Source organism: Bos indicus, chromosome 16 (genome assembly GCF_029378745.1).
Source record: "Bos indicus isolate NIAB-ARS_2022 breed Sahiwal x Tharparkar chromosome 16, NIAB-ARS_B.indTharparkar_mat_pri_1.0, whole genome shotgun sequence".
Classification (NCBI taxonomy): domain Eukaryota; kingdom Metazoa; phylum Chordata; class Mammalia; order Artiodactyla; family Bovidae; genus Bos; species Bos indicus.
In genome coordinates this window covers 77,359,088-77,380,114 of record NC_091775.1, presented here as the reverse complement: position 1 = coordinate 77,380,114, position 21,027 = coordinate 77,359,088, and the positions used below count along the sequence as shown (strand labels likewise).

General features: G+C 40.8%; 1 protein-coding gene across 13 annotated transcripts in view; it reads left to right on the top strand.

The window, feature by feature from the left end:
- Positions 1-21,027, top strand: part of DENND1B (DENN domain containing 1B) — a 280,306-nt gene that overhangs the window by 184,598 nt on the left and 74,681 nt on the right. For 12 of the 13 annotated variants that reach the window (XM_070768714.1, XM_070768713.1, XM_070768710.1 and 9 more), the window contains one exon: positions 11,145-11,270. The exons of the other annotated variant lie outside the window; for it this stretch is intronic. In XM_070768714.1, coding sequence (XP_070624815.1) covers positions 11,145-11,270 — 126 coding nt within the window. The remainder of the gene's footprint in view (positions 1-11,144; positions 11,271-21,027) is intronic. 13 annotated transcript variants of the gene reach the window in all.

The following is a 21,027-nucleotide window of genomic DNA, read 5'->3' as shown; positions in this document are numbered from 1 at the left end:
AGAGGTTTGTGTGTGTGTGTGCGTGTGTGTGTGTGCATGTGTGTGTCTGCAGCTTATAATAGGATATATTCTGTATTTTGTGTTAAGTGGTTTTCAGAAATGCATTTTTTTGGCCTTTGTATTACTTAGAACAGGGTACAAATGCAGATTGTACTGCTTCTGTATATATTCTAATGTCTATTTAAAAATACCTATGTAACATAATTCTAATTTAAAATAACTCCCTTTTAAAAATCCATTTATTCAGCTATATTAAAATTTGGAAATAACCTTCAAAATATTATTTTCAGTAATATTGCAAGTACTTTGAAATCATTATTAGGTTTGAGTTTTTAATTATTTTTTTTTCAAACTCAAAAAATACAACAATACTTGCCTTGATTGCTTTTATGGCTGCTGATAGGAAAAACGTGACTTTAAAGTCAAAATCAGATTATTTATGCCCATAAATAACCTAAAATACTTGCTGACCTTGAAGCAAATTAACTACTTTATCTCACTGTAGTAAAATGTGTGCTATGTATGAATAAATCCAAACCTAGGCCAGTGAAGAATTATATTATCTTTTTAGCTCATTATAACTAGATTGCCTCATTATAAAAATTTTGCAGAAGCTGCTAGAAAGGATTAGAGTTGTTCATTTAGAAATCCATCAAAGTAGTCTTCACTAGATAGGGACATAATTATGAAAATAAAGTCCCAGCTTTTAAGAGTGTTTTCCTTAAGTGCATATAGTCCCCACAGTTAATTCTCTAAGAGAGGATTTTTTTTCCTTTAAATGAGGAATAAGAAAGAGAAAGAGAAGAAATCAGCTTTCTTGTGTTACATGAAAATGTTTATAGTCAGCTCTAGCTCTAGCTGATCATTACTTTGAGGAAAACAGTCTTTAATAGTAATTTTTTGATAGGTGATTCTGTTCAAATTGAGAACTGCTACTTTCCTAGTAGAATTAGTTTGATATTTAAACATTTATTTAAATATGTGAAGTTAAACAATATTCACAAAATGTAAAAACCTAAATGTGTACAATGACAGAAGAGATCGTCCCACTGGTTAGTTATAAGCCACGGTTAATGAAACATAACCGAAATGGTAAAGAATATTCATAAAAAGGAACTCTGCAAGACAGTGTAGAAATAGCTATTGTATTTGTATGGCTGAAATTAAGGACTGCAGACTTAGACAGATTTGAAGAATGAATAACCTGAAATAGTTCTCAGATGGAGCTAGGACTATTTACTGCAAGTGTGAGATGTTCTAAAGTTAAAATCCTTTTCTGAAAATATTTCAGGTGGTTGTTTAATCCATCTCTAATAAATTTAGGTTTTTCATCGGTTTTCCAAAGTAGGAAGGAGTATTTCTTACAGTGGGGAAATATGATCAAGTATCCCATCATACTTCCTTTAGTTGTAAATGTTTTGAGTGAGATGTGTTCAAGTCACAAATGATAGTCCTGAATTGTTTTGTGGCTTAATAAAATATGCTTGAAGCCTGAAGAACATTACTGTTGGTATTGTTTGATAATTTAATAAATTAACTGATATTCAAACGGGGGCCTTTAAAAATCGTTCACCCAGACACTTATACTTAGAGGCTGGACGGCTTTCTATGCATATGCACTTTATTATCGTGTCAGCTTGACCAGTGGTCTTGGCTGTTCAAAGGTCAGTGGTCACAGTTGTCCTGAATTACTAGTTCTTTTTTCCTATGGACCCTCTGCTGTGTTGCATGCTGTAATCTTCTTAATGGCTTCATTCCAATATTCACACATAATATTTTAGATTTATTGACTGTTAGAAATACTACCATGCCAGTAGCAGTTCCGCTGCTCTTAAGGTATTTAAAATTGGAAGAATAAATCAGGCCAAAGCTTTCAGGAACCCTTTGTTTTCCTTAAGGGAAAGGAAAAAAAAACCCTCTTCCTGTCTTCTGACAAGAACACTTGTTTTTCGATTTCATCATTTCACTATAGATTTGGATCATTAAAAGAAGAAAAACAAATTTTATTGGGAGTGATTTTAACGATATTGATAATTACATGGAATAACTTTTAAAAGCAGTCGACCCATTAAAATATACTTTTGTAGTTTTTGTCTACAAATACATTGTCATTTTATTTTTTTTAGTGGCTGTGCCAGATATAGGTACCTTCAAACATATGTCATTTGAGTGTTTTGAAATAAAAGAATAAATTTTATGGCTGTGTAACAATATTAGTTGCAGTTACTGTTATTGTGATATGTTTTTAAGTGGGGGCAGAAAAAGCCAGTCTGTATTAAATATAACATTTGAAATCTCAAATGAGTTCATTTTAATTTAAGAAAATGCACCATTGAGACCTCCTTCATTGCACATACATACATTATACAAATTTAGTTTTGATTATGTAATAATTTAAAATATTTCTAGAGTATTAGTACTCATTTAAATTATTATCATCCTTAACATTTTTGAAAAGTAAGAAGAATTTGAAAAGTAAGGAGAATTGTTACTGTTTCAAAAATGAATAGGATACCCCACTTGTGGGAAAATTAAGCTAATTCGAATTATAATGAGATATAGGAAATCTGTCTTTATGTGCATATTTAGTTAAAACAATTATAAACTAACTCTTACAGAAGAAAGCTGCTTAGAATTGACATCTGAAAAAGTCACATGCATTAGAATATTCATTACTTAGGAAAGCAAATTTTGACCTGTGTGGCATAACTGTCTTTAAATAATTTCAACTTACTAGATTGTGAAAAATAATATACTCTGAGGCAGGTCAAAATATTGACTTCTGTGCTAGAGGAGAGGGTGAAGGCACGGAACTGTACTGTTTCTGGTGTGGCTGGAGCTTTATTTCTTACAAGTTGGTTCTCAGACTTTAGGGCCCAAACACTAGTGCGTGGTCCCTCTCATTTGAACGTGGTACACAGGGTACTGAGTACCTCTTGTTGATGTAGAAGCCCACTCACCATTCTAATCTTGTTAAAGAAATATCATTATGACTTATTTCACTTAAATTAGGATTGTCAGCACTGTTTTAAAAACTCATTTTCATGTTCTGGGTAGTGCTATTGGAAAATGATTTTCCGTTTTCTGTTCCAAGGTTGTGTAGAAAGCGCAGTTTGCACATGGAGCGTTGTTGCACCTTTCACGCGGGCCAGTGTGTTACAGGATGGTGACATTCAGTGTGAAGCGTATTTAATTATTAAAACGTTGAAAAGGCCTTATTATAAAACAGAGTCCTCTAAAGCGTGGTGCGTCTGAGACTTTCAAGTATCACACGGAGGACTAGGTTAATGGTTTTACCATGACATGAACAGGAAAGACACAAATTGCTCCGATTAACTAAAAATCACTACAAGCCTAAAAAACTAAAGGGAAAAAACCCAAACTCTAACTAAAATTTTTAGATCATCTAAATTCAAGTGAGTTAATTCATTTGGGAATATGTTTGGGAAAGAATTGGCTTTCTTGGAGAATTTTTAAAAGTCAGTTTAAATGCAAGTATATAAATAAATTTAACTCTTAACCAACTGTACAAGTAGGTCAGTAAATATGTTTAATTCACTGGATATTTCCTCTAATCTAACATGAAGGTTTAATATGTTAAATTGTCATAATATATGTTATAAAGAAAAAAAAGAGGCCCCAGAGAATATTCGATTAGTTCCAGGTTCGCCAGTGCTCTGCTGTAACCCTTATCGCGTTTAGCAGTGACCGAAGCCCCAGGAGACCTCTCACGTGTCCAGATGAGAAAGATAACAGTTTGACTTGGGTTCTAGAGTGATCTCGAGGACGTTGTTTTGTTTAATAGGGTAGACTCCAGGAGACACCCCTGTCCAGCTAGTGGACCATGCAGTGTAGGCACCCAGTCAGCGGTCCTGGGAGAGAACCGAGGTTGCGTTTCTTCCGCCCTTTGGAGCGGACGTTGCTGTTCAAGTCCCTGTTGAGAGTTGCTTCCTAGAACGCGCTCTAAGGGTGTTTCCGTCTGACTCCCACAGTAATGACAGGGAGAAGCCTGGAAGCAGGTTTAATCTCTTCCTCTGTGGCTCGAGGGCTGCCGTGTGTCTCCTGGCCCTGGAGAAGCGGGGCGTGGTGGCAGGCACCGGGCTCCTGCCCCAACTTCGGCTGTCACGGGGGCTCCCTTTTCTTCTCAATAGTTAATTTCAGAGATGAGACTGTTTACGAAGGTTTTTTTTTTTTTTGGTCTGTGAGTATGAACAGATCCTGCTGTGTTTTCCTACTGTTTTCTCAGTGTATATATTTTTTAATAAACTTTCAGTACCAAAGCATAATAAAACAAAAATTAAAAATGCAAAATCTTAATTAACTGGGCTTCAGGCATTTAAAAGATCTTCACTGGTTTCTCTTGGCTGCAGCAGAGAATCAGTCCAGCCCTGCTCTGTCCCTCCCTCCATGTCTCTGTACATTTGCCATTTGAAAGTTGATTTATCATTTGTTACTTTTAGTGATTTTTTTCAGTGCTCATGAGTTTCCTTGGTTTTCTCATGGCTTTTCATTTCCGTCTAAATTAGCTAGCCTTTCTCCTAATACCTTTTCTCCTCCTGTGTCATCTTAAAAGTTCCCTTCTCTTTCTTCTTGCTGCCTCTCTGTGTGTGTGTGTTTATGTATTTAATGTAAAGACCTTGATTTTGGTTTTAAAACAATTGAAAAATTCTGCGTGTGTGTTTAAGTTCTTGAGTTTTCCATATTCAAGAGACTTTTTGTGCACACGATGTTGTGAGCACTCTCACGATAGGGGTTCCCAGATCCTGCTGACGGGATGACAACTTGGTGGCCTTCTCAGGGAATTCTGGTCCCTGGATCCTGGGCCCCGTCACAGACACTCTGTTCACTCAACTAGAGAAGTTAGGATGAAGTGCGCTTGGACAGGTTGTTGATTTGTTCATTCTCTCATTCAAATACTGATGAGGCACCAACTATATGCCGCACTGGGAGCGGAGAGGACGAGAAGATGTACACTCTGCAGTCCTGAAGCTCACGTTCCATCAGCTGAACACAAGCCCTGGCCACACCAGGTCACAGTGCTGCAGGGAGATGGCTGGCTAACCCAGCTAGGTTATCCAGGCCCCTAATCCTTAGGTAATCCTAAGCCCCTCGGAGCTTAGGGTTTCTGCTACCAAAGAGAGAGTGAGAGCTCAGTGAGATGCTGGTGGACTGACAGCACCTCCGCTGTAAGAGAGCCCAAGTGAAATAGCTGTAGTCAAGCCAAGAGGCCACTGTTACCTGCCTGTAAACTCACATATGCCTTATGTGGTTCAACTCGAGACGTCAGTACGTCTGTGCAGAACTGGCCTGAATGGTGGGTGTGAGGAAGCCACGCAGAGTGGGAGGAGGAGGGATAAGCGTATGCAGAGGTTCTGCTGTTGGCAAATTCAGGAAGGGAGAGAAGCCCTGTGTAGCTGTGGTGAGACGCACAGAAGTGAGAGTTACACACGATGAGGTGGTAGAGATACAGCAGGAGTGAGAGCATGAGGTCACTGTTTCTTGTTCAGGACTCCAGGCTTTACTGGGCCTTTACTGGAGATCCATAGCAGAGGAACAATCGTGCAGGCCACTTAGGCTTGTAAAAACGCCGTCTCCAGCGCTAGGTCCTGAAGGTCCCTGGGTCTGACGAAGCAGAATGAAGTAGGAAGATGGGTTGAGAGACCATTTGCAGTGGTCCAGGCGAGAGATGATCGCTGCTTGAACTTGATAGTGGCAGGGATTTGGAGCAAGGTGGACAGATTTGAGATCCATATCGGAGATCAGATGGCTGGGGCTCGGTGACGTGGTGTGCTGCTCATGGAAGACAGTGTCGAGAGGGCCTCCGAGGGTACTTTCTCACCTCCTGGATCTCGGAAGTGACATTGCTATTGAGACCCTGGCATGACGCTGGACTTGAGAAGGAGTAAGAGCGGTCTTGGTTGTCTTCCTTTTACGATCCCTCTGAAGGGAAAGCAGTTGTACATGACACCATATTTTAGGTTCCGATAGGTAATTTAAGCATTCAAAGAAACTGTCACGATGCCCTCTGCCAGTGTATCATGTGTTTTTCATTTAACAAATGTTAAAGGTTAGTGTTTTAATCCTTAAATAGAAGCATGTTAGAAAATTAAGACAAAAGGGTTCATTTTATTGCCTAAGAAACTGAACATTAGAAGGATTAAAGTGTAGGGATTTAATTTTGGGTTCATACAATGACCATAAGATGTTTCAGGGAAGAATAAAGAAGATTTTAACTTTGTAACTTTTTTTTAAAGCAAGATATCCTTTGAAGCATTAGCTCTTCTGAATGTATATAGTTTCTGGAGTAGAGTTCAATTAGGAATATGGATACTTAAAGATATCACAGCGCCCTGTCAGGACACATGGTTTATCCCAATATTATTCCTGAACGTTTGTGTCTACCTTCTGTTCTTTACCCTGATGTTTCTCTTTGTGATCCTAAGAAATGAAATGAAAATTAGTGGGTTATAGTGGTTGATTTATTTTTCCTGAGAAGCCACATCTGAAAGTCAAGTTAAGAGAGAAACCTGTCACTTCCTTGAAAAATCTCAGCTCCTCTATGTCACCTCCCTTCCTGACCCCCGGTTAGCATCATTGTTTCACTGCTCAGACCACGTGCATGTGGCTTGCACTCTTAATTTATGCTGTTTTTTGTGTTTACTCGTGCAATTCCCTCCTTTTACTCATAGTCACTTAGTGCTAAGAGGAAAGGGTGAGAATTGGAAATATTATTCACGTTGCAGTGAACTCTGACTATGCTTAGACCCAGGCTGTAATTCCGGCTGCTCGGAAGCCTGGATGCTCATTGTAGGAAAGGAATTTGAACACTTGATAAGAGCAGTGAAATTATGTTTATTCTGAAGTTTTTTCACATTTTTTTGGGGAGGAGGGTCTAGTATGATACCTAATTAGACTTAATTTATATACAGACTAAATATGTCAAAGTAAAACATCAGTTTTGAAGTCATCCTCAGCCATCAAACATTGCAGGTTACTTTCTTAAGAATAAAAAGAGAAAACAGTGGATGCTTTTTCAGGAGGCCATGATAGGATTTTGTGATAATAGCTGTGTTACCAAAGTTTCAGGTGCTTTGCTGAATTCAGTTACATGTGAGTATAAGCTTTAGGATATCATGGAGAGATGTACATTTATGTCAAAACTAAACTTAGAAGTTTGGGAATTAAGCAGAAAATGCTATTTCCCAGACCAGGTATTTTAAAAGTGCAGAAGATACATCACCTTTTCTTTTTTAAAATTAAATATATATATTAAAATTTGCTCACAGCTAATTAGCCCTACAAAGGGCAGTGGTAACTGGTGATAACTTACTCCCATGGTTTACAGTACAGAAAAATAACTAGGTTGACAGTCATTTTATATTAAAGTAGTACCCTCGTATCTGAAGCTGACTGTTAAAAAACGTTTCATTTTTACAGGTTGTTTCTGAGCTCTCATGGGTGCACATAGAAACACTTAACTCATTGCCCCTCTGGTCTGAGAAACTGGGACCACCAACCGTCTGCTGACAGTCGAGGCTCACCTCGAGTAGGTCAAGGAAGAGCTCTTCATGCGCAGTTTGTAAAGGTCAAATAATGTAGAAATAGGCAAAGGAGAACCTTAACCATATTTCTTGCAAGGCAGTTTTTTTTAGTCTCGCACGTCTGTATGAAATTGTGTGACTAGTATGTTCAACACGAATAGTCTGTTCATGTAAAAAAGCACCATCCACAGTGGAAACATAAAGTAGGCCACATTGGCAGTTAAAAATTTCTAGCAACCATGCTAAAAAGCAAAAAAAAATAGCTGCAATGAATTTTAATGTTTTATTTAACCCAGTATATTCAAAATACTGTTTCAGCATGTAATCAATAATTAATGAGGTATTTTATTCTTTTTGTGATACTAAGTCTTCAAAATCCAATGTTTTTTTTTTTTTTTTTTAAACTAGCCGCAGCTCTCAGTTTGGGCTGGTCACATTTCAGGTACTCCTGTGTCTAGTGGCTACCCTATCCGAAGTTCTAGAGCAAGTATTTTCTTTGCTATATTCTATAGGAGCCTGGTAGGCTGCAGTCCATGGGGTTGCTAAGAGTCAGACATGACTGAGCGACTTCCCTTTCACTTTTCACTTTCATGCATTGGAAAAGGAAATGGCAACCCACTCCAGTGTTCTTGCCTGGAGAATCCCAAGGATGGGGGAGCCTGGTGGGCTTCCATCTGTGGGGTCACACAGAATCGGACAGGACTGAAGCGACTTAGCAGCAGCAGCAGCATAGATCTCTTGATGGAATTCAGGAACTGACACTGACTAATTTTGGAAGTGAAGGCTACATAGTTACTATTTTGTTTAGGAAGGGTTTGTGGCAATGTGATTAATAACCCTGGGAGACTTGCTTGGCCATTACATAGTTGAGGACTTGGGGTGGTAAAGGCTGAGCAGTGGCCTGACTTGCTTCCAGGCTCTGCCGGCACAGTGTCATGATCATCCAAGGATTCTTGATTTGTGGAGAGCTGAGTCGTCACTTTCAGGCTTCTTTCTTTGTTTTTTCTTTAAGGCATTTGCTCCATATACTTTATAACCCGTACAGCAGCCCACCAGCTATGGATTGCCTTTTTTTTTTTTTAAGATTTTTGTGTTTATTTTTGTCTGCACTAGGTCTTCATGCTGTGCGGGCTTTCTCGAGTTGCAAGGAGCTGGGGCTCCTCTCTCGTTGCGGTGTGCAGGCTTCTCATGGCGGTGGCTTGTCTGGTGGTGGTGCACGGGCTTAGTTGCTCCTTGGCACATGGGATCTTCCCGGATCAGGGATTGAGCCTGTGTCCCCTGCGTTGGCAGGTGGATTCTTAACCACTGGACGCCCAGGGAAGCCCCACCTGCAGGTTTTGTAGGAAATACATCTTGAGGAATTCACTTTTGCAAAGATACAAGGCATGACGTGTAATTTTTTTTTGTAAAGTAAACATAACCCAACTTTATTTTTATAATACTTCGGAAGACTAGAATGCTATTCTCTGCATGATAAGCCTTTCTAGGGGGCATTAATGAAATACACGTGTTGATTTCATCCCCATTGTTTTCTTTTAAAAAGGCATTTGGAACTTAACACTATTACTGTCTTCAGAATATAGGACATTAAGTCAGAGGTCTGTTTTTGCATCCTTCAGCTGTATTTATTTTTGAATATGTGGGTTACCTAAAAATGTGCATTTATTGAGGTTAGATTTTAATAATAACAACTTCTTAAATGAATCTGGGTTTATTCACTTTGTGGGCTAAGTGAATTAGGTTCTAAACTTTTATCTGGATCTGTGGTGCCTGGATATAAATTGAGAAGATCACAGCTATGGGGAAAGACCTATACTGCAAAGGCCTTTCTGCATAGATTATGAGCATCCTAACTCAGTAATTTTTTCAAAACTGTGGTTATAATTGGACCCAGTGGGGGTCTGTGTCTTTGATCAGATCACAGTGGCTGTGACTTTACACTGGAAAATGTCACTCCTGTGAAGGTTTATCACCTGTAGAGCTGGTCCTGCCTCTGATGCTGTGTTCATTTCTCATTAGCATTATTCAAAGTTTGGTTGTTAATTAGGTTGACACTTCAGTTACAATCATCATTCACAGGAGCAGTCAGGACTGCTTGTATAAAGAAATGTAAATACTCCTTGCACATATATGTGAAGGAGGAACAGCGTGGTTAATCTGGTAGTATCTGTCGTAAGGATGAGAATATGCTCTGGTAAGGGAGCAGGCCAACTCGTCCCATCAGTTTTTTCCTAAGGAAACAGGATTGCTACGAGACCTCGTGTTCCCAGGTAGAGCATTGCTAAGGAATGTATACGAGCTACGAGACCTCATGTTCCCAGGTAGAGCATTGCTGAGGAATGTATACGAGCACCACTAGCACTTTTTAAGTGTACAGAGTGAGGTTTTATGTGGGAAGGAGTGGGTCAGGTGAACTGGGCATGGGAACAGACATATCACGTCCTCTTTAGAAAATAAGTACACATCAGCAATGTGATTTTGGAGCTGTGGTTTGCTCACTAAGTCATGTCCAACTCTTGAGACCCAGGCTGTAGCCCGCCAGGCTCCTCTGTCCATGGGATTTCCCAGACTAGAATACTGAAGCAAGTTGCCATATCCTCCTCCAGGGGATTTTCCCAACCCAGGGATTGAACCCCTGTCTCCTGCATTGGCAGGCAGGTTCTTTACCACTGAGCAACCTGGGAAGCCCCAAAATATTAATACACAGGACCTGAAATTAAAGGATGCAAGTGTATGGAAAATTGTAGCAAACATAGGTGGCTTTTAAAAGTATGCAGATTTCTAGATCATACATCTTCCTTTGATTTAGAAACATTATTAGTGGGATAATTGGTTCATAAGGCAATAACGAACTCGAATCCTGCAAGTGGTGGTGGGAAAAACTGGACAGAACTGGGTTGAGATCTCAGTTTCGCCTCTTGGTTGCCAAATATTAAGGACAAGTCAGTCCACACATTCGAGCCCCTGTTTGTTCGTTCATGAACGGTAACATGAGTACTTGGCATGGAAGACTATTCACATCAGATGGGACAGCCAGTGTCTAACGAGCGTAACAGAATTCCCAACTCATGCTTAGATTCTCAGTAACCTTAACTCCCTTCCCGCTTTCTATCTAATAATGCTGAAAACTACTCAACAAGTGACTGGAAAATTATATGTACAGGTGAGGCTTCCAAAAATAAAATTAAACAGCCAGTGATCCTGGAGGGCCTGGAACAAGTAACCTTCCATAGCAGAAACAAGACACTCCCCATCCAGCTCCAGCTCCAAACAAGTAGACACATGTTGTAACGGCTAAACATCTGCGGGAAAGTGGCTCACAAGCAGTTTACTGTAAAATAATTAAAGCTTATTTATGTCAGGAGGCCTTGGGAATACAAAAGGAGCGCACAGGCCAATTTGCATGAGCACGTTACCGCGGGCCCCTGCTTCCCTTTCAGTTAACAGGCCAGCAGGTGCTGCCCGCGGTCAGGACAATAAGCGGCGGCGAGGAGCAGGCGGCCGGGCTGACCCTCGGACGCTGCGGCCTGCCTGCAGGTCGGCCCGTCCCTCGCCGTACCAATTTCTGAGGTGTGAATGTAACGATTCCTCTCTGTCACGCAGGTCTCGGCCCTGAAAAATAAACTGAAGAAGCAGTCCACAGCTACGGGGGATGGAGTAGCCAGGGCCTTCCTCAGGGCACAGGCGGCTTTGTTTGGATCCTACAGAGATGCTTTGAGATACAAACCTGTAAGCGTTTCCCTCATCACTGTTTTAATTTGCTCTTGGGTGGTTCTTTGAAATGGGGCAGGGAATGAAACCCTTGAATACCCCCCACCCTAAAATGTTTCATAAAAGGTTTTCAGAAATCTAAACGAATATGCTGTAAAACATGGTGTTCCTTCTCCAGGTTCTTGACCTTTCGGCTTTCGCTCTTTCAGGCAGTAACCCTTTGGTTAAGTGTTTCCCACGTTCTCTTGCAGATGGCACCTTGTTGCTTACTATCTGAAATTGGAATTCTCATCTCTTAACTAATGAACTGTGTTAATGCGTTTTAGAGTGACTACCCAGTCTTGCTAAGAGTACTAAGAAATTGACCAGACAGTTGGGTTTACTAGTTTAGAAATGTCAAGTACAATGTGAAGGTTTAAATGGGTTAGAACCTGGACATTTTGCAATATTTAGAAATGTATTGTTTTCCTAAAGCATAACACTCTCTAAGTGGGCTTCTCTGTTTAACATATCTTAGCCCACTTTGCTGTTTCCTTTTTAATACCCCTAAAATGATTTTGTGTAGAATTGTGACCCACATTGCTAAGTAGCCCAAAAAGATATAAATTAAAATGTTTTTTTTTCCCCTCTGAATTACTGGCTAAGTATGTTAGTCTAATTTTACTAAAATGATTACATTGGCCTTTTGTAACCAAATGAATAAATGGGTTAAAAATATTGTTAGCGATAAGACCTGTTATCTAAAAGGAATTCCACCACTGTAAGGCTGTGTAACATCAACCCATTTCTTTATTCCTTCTCGACTTCCATATCTTATTTGTGAAATGAGAATTCTTACTCCCCCTCTGGCTATCTTTCAGGCTGAGTGTATAAACTGTCGTAAACTGTGTGCACTAGAAAAGCACTGAACAAACGTGAGTGGGTTGTGTGCTTTCTGATCCAACTTCCAGATGACTGGTTCCCACCCAGTGGCTCTTGTACCTCTGAAGAGTTACTGAGTCACAAAGAGAAGTCTGTAAATTTATAGGCAGATGAGCTGCTGTCTCTAGAAAATGCACATGGTCTAATTTGCTTGCTGATCTTTTTGAAATTTGTGTATATTTTTTAAAGCATGATGTAGAACCCATAGTACCGTATGTAGTATATGCAACTCACATGGGGGAGTCTTCAGAGATTATTGACAGTTACAGGGTCTCTTTCTTTAAAAGACTGGAAACCAGTTATCTGTTCTACAGTGGAGCATATTATCAAACAGTTGAAACATAAAAATGAGTTTGAAAGACAAACTTAGTGATTGATTTTGGATATCACGTATTTTGGAAAGAGATTGGTTTCAGGTTTACAGTTACAGGAGGAAAGTTAAAAGTATCACTTTGCTGTAATTTTGCCACATTTAAATACTAATCTTTATAAGCTACATTTTTCTTTTTATTTTCCTTTTTAAACTTGTAAAAGACTTCAGATTTGAGGAAAGCAGACTGAAGAGAAAATTTTCTTACATGATTTAAATTATCAGTGTTGTTAGGTGCTGGTTAAAATGATAAAAAATCTCATGTTTGACATGAATTATTATAGATTTTGTAGTGTAATTTTCTCCTTCTTTGAGCTTAATTAAACAAATAGGGGTACTAGGTTTCTGACTTTTCTTTTAAGCATTGTGAAAGCCAGATTCTCAGTATCTCCGAAATATTTAATTTTGTCAGGGAGTATCTTTCCTGTTTATTGACTGCATTTTGTGAATTTGTTAATTATCTGTGTCTTTCCTTTTTGTGTGTGATGCTTTCTCCTGCTCTCTGTACTGCTGGCTCTGTCTGAGAGTTGGAGGATAGTGTTTTCATTCTGCATGTCTTCCCATTTCTTTGACTCAGTATTTGAATGAAAACTTAATTTTTAAAGTGTGCTGAATGTACTTAGACATTTTTTTCTTATGTATTTTCAAAATAAATAGTTTTTAAGGAAAATTATTTATTGTATATAAAACACTTGTTTTGTCTTAGGTATTATCCTTACAAAAACTCCTGTATTCTGAATTATTGAAAGCACGTTTTTTAATTTTATGCAGTCTTTTTGACATTTATGTGATAGGTATGTATCTTCAATATATTTTCTGAGCAATGTAAAAAAAAAAAAAATGAGCCAAGTTTAGAAGTTACAGTTATATCGTGGATAGCTCAGTTGCTAAAGAAACCGCCTGCAATTCAGGAGACCCCGGTTCAATTCCTGGGTTGGGAACATCCGCTAGAGAAGGGATAGGCTACCCACTCCGGTATTCTTTGGCTTCCCTTGTGGCTCAGCTGGTAAAGAATCCACCTGCAGTGCGGGAGACCTGGGTTCGATCCCTCGGTTGGGATGATCCCCTGGAGAAGGGAAAGGCTACCCACTCCAGTATTCTGGCCTGGAGAATACCATGGACTGTATAGTCTATGGGGTCCCAAAGAGTCGGACATGACTGAGCGACTCTCACTTTCACTTTCATCATAAATATATTTTGGTTGTTTTGTTCAGTCGCTCAGTCGTGTCTGACCTTTGCGACCCCATGGCCTGCAGCATGCCAGGCTTCCCTGTCTTTTGCTATCTCCCAGAGCTTGCTCAAACTCACGGTCCATTGAGTCGGTGATGCCATCCAAACATCTCATCCTCTGTCGGCCCCTTCTCCTCCCACCTTCAATCTTTCCCAGCATCATGGTCTTTTCCAGTGAGTCAGTTCTTCACATCAGGTGTCCAATGTAATGGAGCTTTAGCTTCAGCATCAGTCCTTCCAATGAATATTCAGGACTGTTTTCCTTTAGGATTGACTGGTTTGATCTCCTTGCAGTCCAAGGGACTTTCAATTACATTAATTGACTCTTAGTTACATGAATGTTTTTGACTCTTGCTTACATTAATGATTTTTTAATTGCTATTAAGACAACTGACCATTTAGTGCCTGCTGGATACCAGGCATTGACGGGCCCTTTATATTAACTCTTTCACTTAATCTTTATAAGCCATTAAAATATCACCCCTTTAATTTTGAAGATCAGAAAAATGATGCTCATGGAGATTTAAAACCATCATTGAGGTCCCCAGTTGATGGCTAGGGGCCCGTGTCTGCATCCGCTCTTGCCACCGTCCTGCTCGCCGGCTGGTGTGGAGCGTTTCCATTCCGTGCTGCCTCTCTGTCGCATGCTGTACACTCCTTGAGATGCATCTTCTGAATCTAACATTTCCTCTGAATGAAGACACATGGGAGACTCTCAGTATTTGTCTACGTGAAGACTGAGTCTCAGGAATATTCTTGAGAGGTGCAGACGGTGTGGGCGTCTGACGGAGTGTGTGTGAGTTGGGGAGGCAGCTTGTCTCCTCCTGCCTTGTGAGCACACGCGTGGCTCGGTCCACCCGGGGTGACTGCCTCCGCTCCACCCGCTCCTTCCTCTTCTCTCCGTACTTGGCGGTGGCGCTGGGGATCCAGCTGGCTGCGGGGGTGAGCGAAAGCCCTCCGGAGGACCTGAAAGCTCACTTTCAAATGCACGCGCTGAGTGCCGCCCCAGAGTAACTGGTTTTATGAATGAAGCCCTTGGAACGTGCGAGTGACAGTGCTTAAAATGATGTCGCTTTTCTCCTCCAGCCTAGTTTACACTCTCCAGAAGATACACTGGCACGGTTCACAGACTGTCCTTAATTGCAGAGAAAATCATAAAACTCCTTAAAGTTGTTGGAAAGTGATTTCAGTAAAATAATGGCTAGTCAGCTGGTTTTGGATTTTTTTAGCCAGCAGCAAGTGTAGCTACTTTTAAGAATTCAGAACCGGGAGGTCAAACTAATATGCCAAGTAAATGGAAGAAAAGTGTTGAGGGCACAGACTCTGGAACAGTCTGAATCCTCACCCTGTGACTAAGCACTTTTATGACTTTGGGCTGATAACCTCCTAGTGCTTTCGTTTCCTCGTGTGTTTAAAAAAAAAGACAATAATCCTTCGTGGGTGGTTTAGAGGATGAGTTCATATATGTTACTGGAACAGTGCCTGGCATGTAATTGATGCTCTATTTATTAGCTCTGATCATTAAACACGATATAGTAGACGTAGTAAATTTGGTAAGGAATATTCCTTCAACATAACTAAAATAGAGTACCCTCTGCTGATCTCCGAGAGAAAAGCATTATTATAAATATGAGAGAGTTTTAAATGATGGCACTAAATAAAGGGTCATCATTTGCACCTCTTTGTATAATTTTCATCACAACCTACTAAAAACAAGTCAAATTTTTGACCAACAGGTAGTGCTAAAGAATTGTTTAATGAGTTAAAATACGGCTCAGTATATTCAAAAGCATATGCTTTATTACCCCAAGAGCACAGAGATAATACTTAAATGTGTTGCTTTGAATATTTAGGATGATGTCGTTTGTTTCAAACACCAAGCCTTTCTGGGCTTCCATGAGCCTTGCTAGTGGACAAAAAGGAAATTCTTTTTAAAATAAAGATGAACTAAAGTAATCTGGACCCCTGTCTGATAAATAGAAGTGTTGGGACAGTTGGATGAAAAATGCCACATAACCTGAAAGATCTTTTATTACTGTTTTCTGTGAGAACCTAACTATATTTTTAAGATTCCCATGAGAGAGCTGGTGGCAGAATCTTTCGGAGATTTTAAAATGTTAATGTACCATCATTATGCAGACATTTTTGCTCAGTTTGTTTATAAATCTTACCTAACAGTGACATTACACATTAAGTGTGTTAAGGAACTGAATAAATACTGTGTTGACACTTTGGATTTTACTTCACATTTTTGTACAGTATCATTCTTCCTGACACCTTCGTTTTTTTCCCAGCATGAACTTTCACAAAGTCGTGCACATTCTTAAAGCACAAAGATCTGTGTCTTTGTATAGGTCTGTGTCTTAACTATTTCCTTATTCTTGTGAAGTTTCCTGCTGTGGAGGACAGTCTAGAATTTGAAACATCTCTCTCCTTAAACCAAGCAAAAATGTTACATTAATTTAACAATGATAATTTCTCTGAAGCCGAACATAATAGGGTAAGAAAAACAGCCCCATTTCATCCATATCTTTCCTGTGCCTTAATTATCCTATAAAAATAACTCAAATAGTAGCTAATGGGTATTTATTGAACACACAGAATGAAAGTACTGTACGGGGAATGCAGAGATGTGTAAGGATTTAGTCTCAAGCCTCGAGAATTCACAGATAAGAGGTATGAAATCATGTTTAACACAAGGCAGGGGATGAGCGCTGGGAGAGGGACACGCTCGCCTCTGGACATTCAGAAGCTGCAGAATTGGCTTCTCTCTGTTGAAGGTAAGCTGAGACATCCGAGGTGAATCGGGGTTCTGGCTGGAGCAGACCGAGGCCCTGAGGCCGGGTCTGAGCTATTTAAGCACCATCAGGTCCGGGCGACTTGCAGTTAAGTTTCTGGCGTCCTGGCTGCATGGCGCCCTCAACTATTATTAGTCATCATGCAGGCGATGTAGAGTGACCCTGTCCTGTTCATGATCACGACTCTGCTTTTTACATTTTAAAAGGCAAATCGAGCATGAACGTCGGTGTTTTTACTGCTGGTTGTGACACCTCATCTGTCGTCCGTTCACCCTTCAGATGTGTTTGTTGACTGACATGCTTAACGTGACCACGGCCAGTGCTGGTGGTTCCTCGCTGGGAAGTCGGTCCTCTTCTCTGTCATACAAGCTTCATCCTGTCCTACAACAAGCCATTCCTTGCTTCCTTCCAGGCCCCTCTGGTGGCATTCCAGTGCCATGATTGCGGTTTTCATTCCTTTCTGTTGCCTCATCACTGTTCCATGAGCAAGAGAGGCGGCTCCTTTACCATCACATCACAATTTTCCCATGAAGAGTCTTTCTTCTCCATCTTTCAGTATTTCTACCTGATTATTCTGTGCCTCCACCAGACTGTGTACTTACTTACTTCTTCTGTCAATGAACCATGTAATTAAAAAACATGAATTGTATTATAGATAAGTATTTCTCAGTTGCATAATTCTTTGTCCCTAAGTAGGGTGATCGGCTTAACTTTAAAACTTAGCTCTATCTACACAGATAATTGCTGGACATCAGGACATGTTTCAAACTAGAACTTCTAGCTTGTGTTACGTATCCCCAGGCGACCTTCATGCCCTGTACCCTTCCCTGTGCTAGAGGCCCAGCCCAGGCTGAACTGACTCGTGTTCTTTCTAGAGGAAGGTTGCCCTTGGCTAAATGGGTGGTGCCTCACCAGGTACCCCATCTTCTCCTCCACCCTTACTCCCAAAAGATCAGCAACTGACCGACCCAGGCTGCAGGAAACTGGCCTCCTCACCTCAAGGAGGGGTGGCCTCAGCCACAAGATTCATGCTTTTCCACAGGTTCAGCCTGAAGCCGCATTCTTGCCTATTTTTTCCCCCATCATCTCCTGTTCCCCTTGGGACCTATTTCCTGAGCACTCTCTGCCAAAAAGCCACTCAAACAAGAATCCCCATCTCAGGCTTGGCACAGAACCTAAGCTAAGACATACACCAGAACTGATTTTATCAGGTTCTTCTTAAATCTGGATTTTGTTCTGTGTTCCGGGTCTTTAATAAGCAATAGCATCTTCTCATCCTCAAGCTAGAGATCCAGAAGTCGTCTTCCACCATTGTTCATCTTTTTCTTGTATACCTGTGGTCCTTACACTTTTTGTCTCCAAATGTCTTTACTGACTTCAGTTCAGTTCAGTTCAGTTCAGTCGCTCAGTCGTGTCTGACTCTTTGCAACCCCATGAACCGCAGCCTGTCAGGCCTCCCTGTCCATCACCAACTCCCGGAGTCCACCCAAACCCATGTCCATTGAGTGGGTGATGCCATCTAACCATCTCATCCTCTGTCATCCCCTTCTCCTTCTGCCCTCAATCTTTCCCAGGTTTAGGGTCTTTTCAAATGAGTCACCTCTTCACATCAGGTGGCCAAAGTATTGGAGTTTTAGCTTCAACATCCTTCCAATGAACACCCAGGACTGATTTCCTTTAGGATGGACTAGTTGGATCTCCTTACAGTCCAAGGGACTTAAAAATTGTCAAAGGACATAAAAGATCTTCTGTGTATGTCAGTATATCTATCACCATTTACCCTATTAGAAATGAAAACTGAATGTATTCTAAGTATTTATTAATTTATTTAAAATAATACAAAATAAAAAATTATTTAAAAAATGAAAATAAAAAAAACACAAACCTACTAAAGATAACCATAAAACATGTTTTCATAAAAATAGCTATATTTCTAAATAACTTAGAAGAATGGTACTGTTTTACATTTTTCCAAATCTCTTTACTGTCTGGATTAAAAGAAATTGGCTAGATTTTTATATTTGATTCTGCCTTCAGTCTGTTGCACTATCATAAATTATGAAGCCTTTGGAAATCTCTGTTAAATATCATAAGAAAATGAAAGTGAAAAGGGCAGATAACATTTTAGCACTATTATGAAAACAGTCTTAATATCACAGATCCTATGGAAAGATCTGAGTCCCTGGACCAGCTTTGAGAATCACTACTACCTATCAGTTAACAAATAAGTCCTTCTGATTTTGCCATGAAATGTTCAGCAGTCATTAACCACGCAGACTTCAGACACTCACAGCCTGGGTGAATCTGCTTAAACTCTGCTTCTTCATCTGTAAAATGTAATAATAATCACAGCTTATTTTACTTTTACAGATTCCATGACATGGAATGCATAAAATATTTCATGTAGTCTAGGATACCCAGAAATGGGGTAATTTGGAGGCCGAGAGCATAGCGGGAATCCTGTTGCTGTGCAGTCTTGAACCAGTTACTTAAACTTTATGTTTTAAGTTTTGTTATTGTTCAGTCATATCCAGCTCTTTGCAGCCCCATGGACTGTAGCCCACCGGGCTGCTCTGTCCATGGGGTTCTCCAGGCAAGAATACTGAGGTGAGTATCCATTTCCTTCTCCAGGAGATCTTCCCAACCCAGGGATTGAGCCCACAGCTCCTGCATTGGCAAGTGGATTCGTTACCGCCGAGCCACCAGGAAAGCCCATGTTTTAGTTTGATCGTGTATAAAGTGTGATGATAATGAGCTTGAGGTTTGCATGAGTTAATATGTATTAAGTGTCTTACGACAGCGCCTGGTACACAGTAAGCGTTGCGCACTCATTAGCTACTGTCACTGCTGTTAGTAGTCATTAGTGTCCTGTACACGTTCGGTAATGGGAGTCATTACTGTGTCTTTCTGCCGCCTAGTTCGTGTCTCCTTGCCTGATTTATTTTGCGCTGTTAATTGATCTGCCTGTCCCCATTGTTTCCTTTGGCCCGTAAACTCTCCATTCTAAGACACAGGCACAATCTCATCACCTCCTTGCATACACACTTCTCTGAGTTGCCTGAGGTCTCCAAGGAAGTCTTGGGATGTGGCCCAGGCCTTCTCCAGGCTGGCCGCCGGCCCTTCCTCCCGCTCTGGTTCTTCCTGTTACTTGTGTCCAGCAGCCCCTAGGCCTCAGCTGATCTCTTCTTACCCCGCTTTGGCGCTTTCTCTCCAGACACACCGGGCACGTTGTGGCCACGTCTGTCCTCTCTCAGGACTGTTTTTTCCCTCTGATTCATAAAGCTTCCGTTCATGTTCAAAACCAGCTCACCTTCTTCTGTGAAGTCACAGAAGGCCCCTCATGAGATCTTTCCCACTGCAGGTGTGAACTGGGAGATGAGGGGCCAGCACGGGACATGGAGTCACTTTACTCGGAACAAGACAGTGTTTGAGAAAACCGCTCAATCCCAGTCCCGATCTCTAGTCAGATTGTAAATAAACCAGAAGATCCTAAGGAGTGTTCCTTCTTACCATGCCATCCAGCTCAACCTGGATTGAAAGGCACTCCCACCAGGGAGTCACTTACAGTCAGTTTCACAGGGTACACCCCAAAGCGGCCAGCAGCTGAGACTCTCGTGTATTTACACATACAGCTTTAGAGCACTGTTAATCAAGACTGATTTTTATTTCTTCTGAGAGAAAACTCTAAGATGTGCCAGGACTTTGTCTTTTTGGTGATCATTAAGATGAGATGGTTGGATGGCATCACCAACCCAAAGGACATGAGTTTGAGTAAACTCCAGGAGTTGGTGATGGACAGGGAGGCCTGGTGTGCTGCAGTCCATGGAGTCACGAAGAGTCGGACACAACTGAGTGACTGAACTGAACTGAACTGAAGATTCTTAGTGACCAAGCTGTTGACCAGTTGAAGGTTCATTGGAAGCTTTTACCATGATTGGTGTCTTCAAAGATGTGTGGACAGCAAACCAGAGCTTTCTCCCTGCTGCTTCCCCAAGAGATTGCAAGCATTTGCTAGGAGATTAGTGAGGACAGAGTTTTTCCAGGTAATTCATGTTGGCTGATGACCAATATTCAACAGTACGTGAACCGTGAACTTCCAGATGTTCAAGCTGGATTTAGAAAAGGCAGAGGAACCAGAGATCAAATTGCCAACATCCGTTGGATCATAGAAAAAGCAAGAGAATTCCAGAAAAACATCTGCTTCATTGACTATGGTGAAACCTTTGTGTGTGTGGATCACAACAAACTGGAAAATTCTTCAAGAGATGGGAATACCAGACCACCTTACCTGGCTCCTGAGAAAACTGTATGCAGGTCAAGAAGCAACAGTTAGAACTGGACATGGAACAACAGACTGGTTCCAGACTGGGAAAGGAGTACATCAGGGCCACCCTCCACTCCCTCCAATCAGAAGAAACGCTGCCTGCAACATCGGAAGTCTGAGATTTTCAGCTGG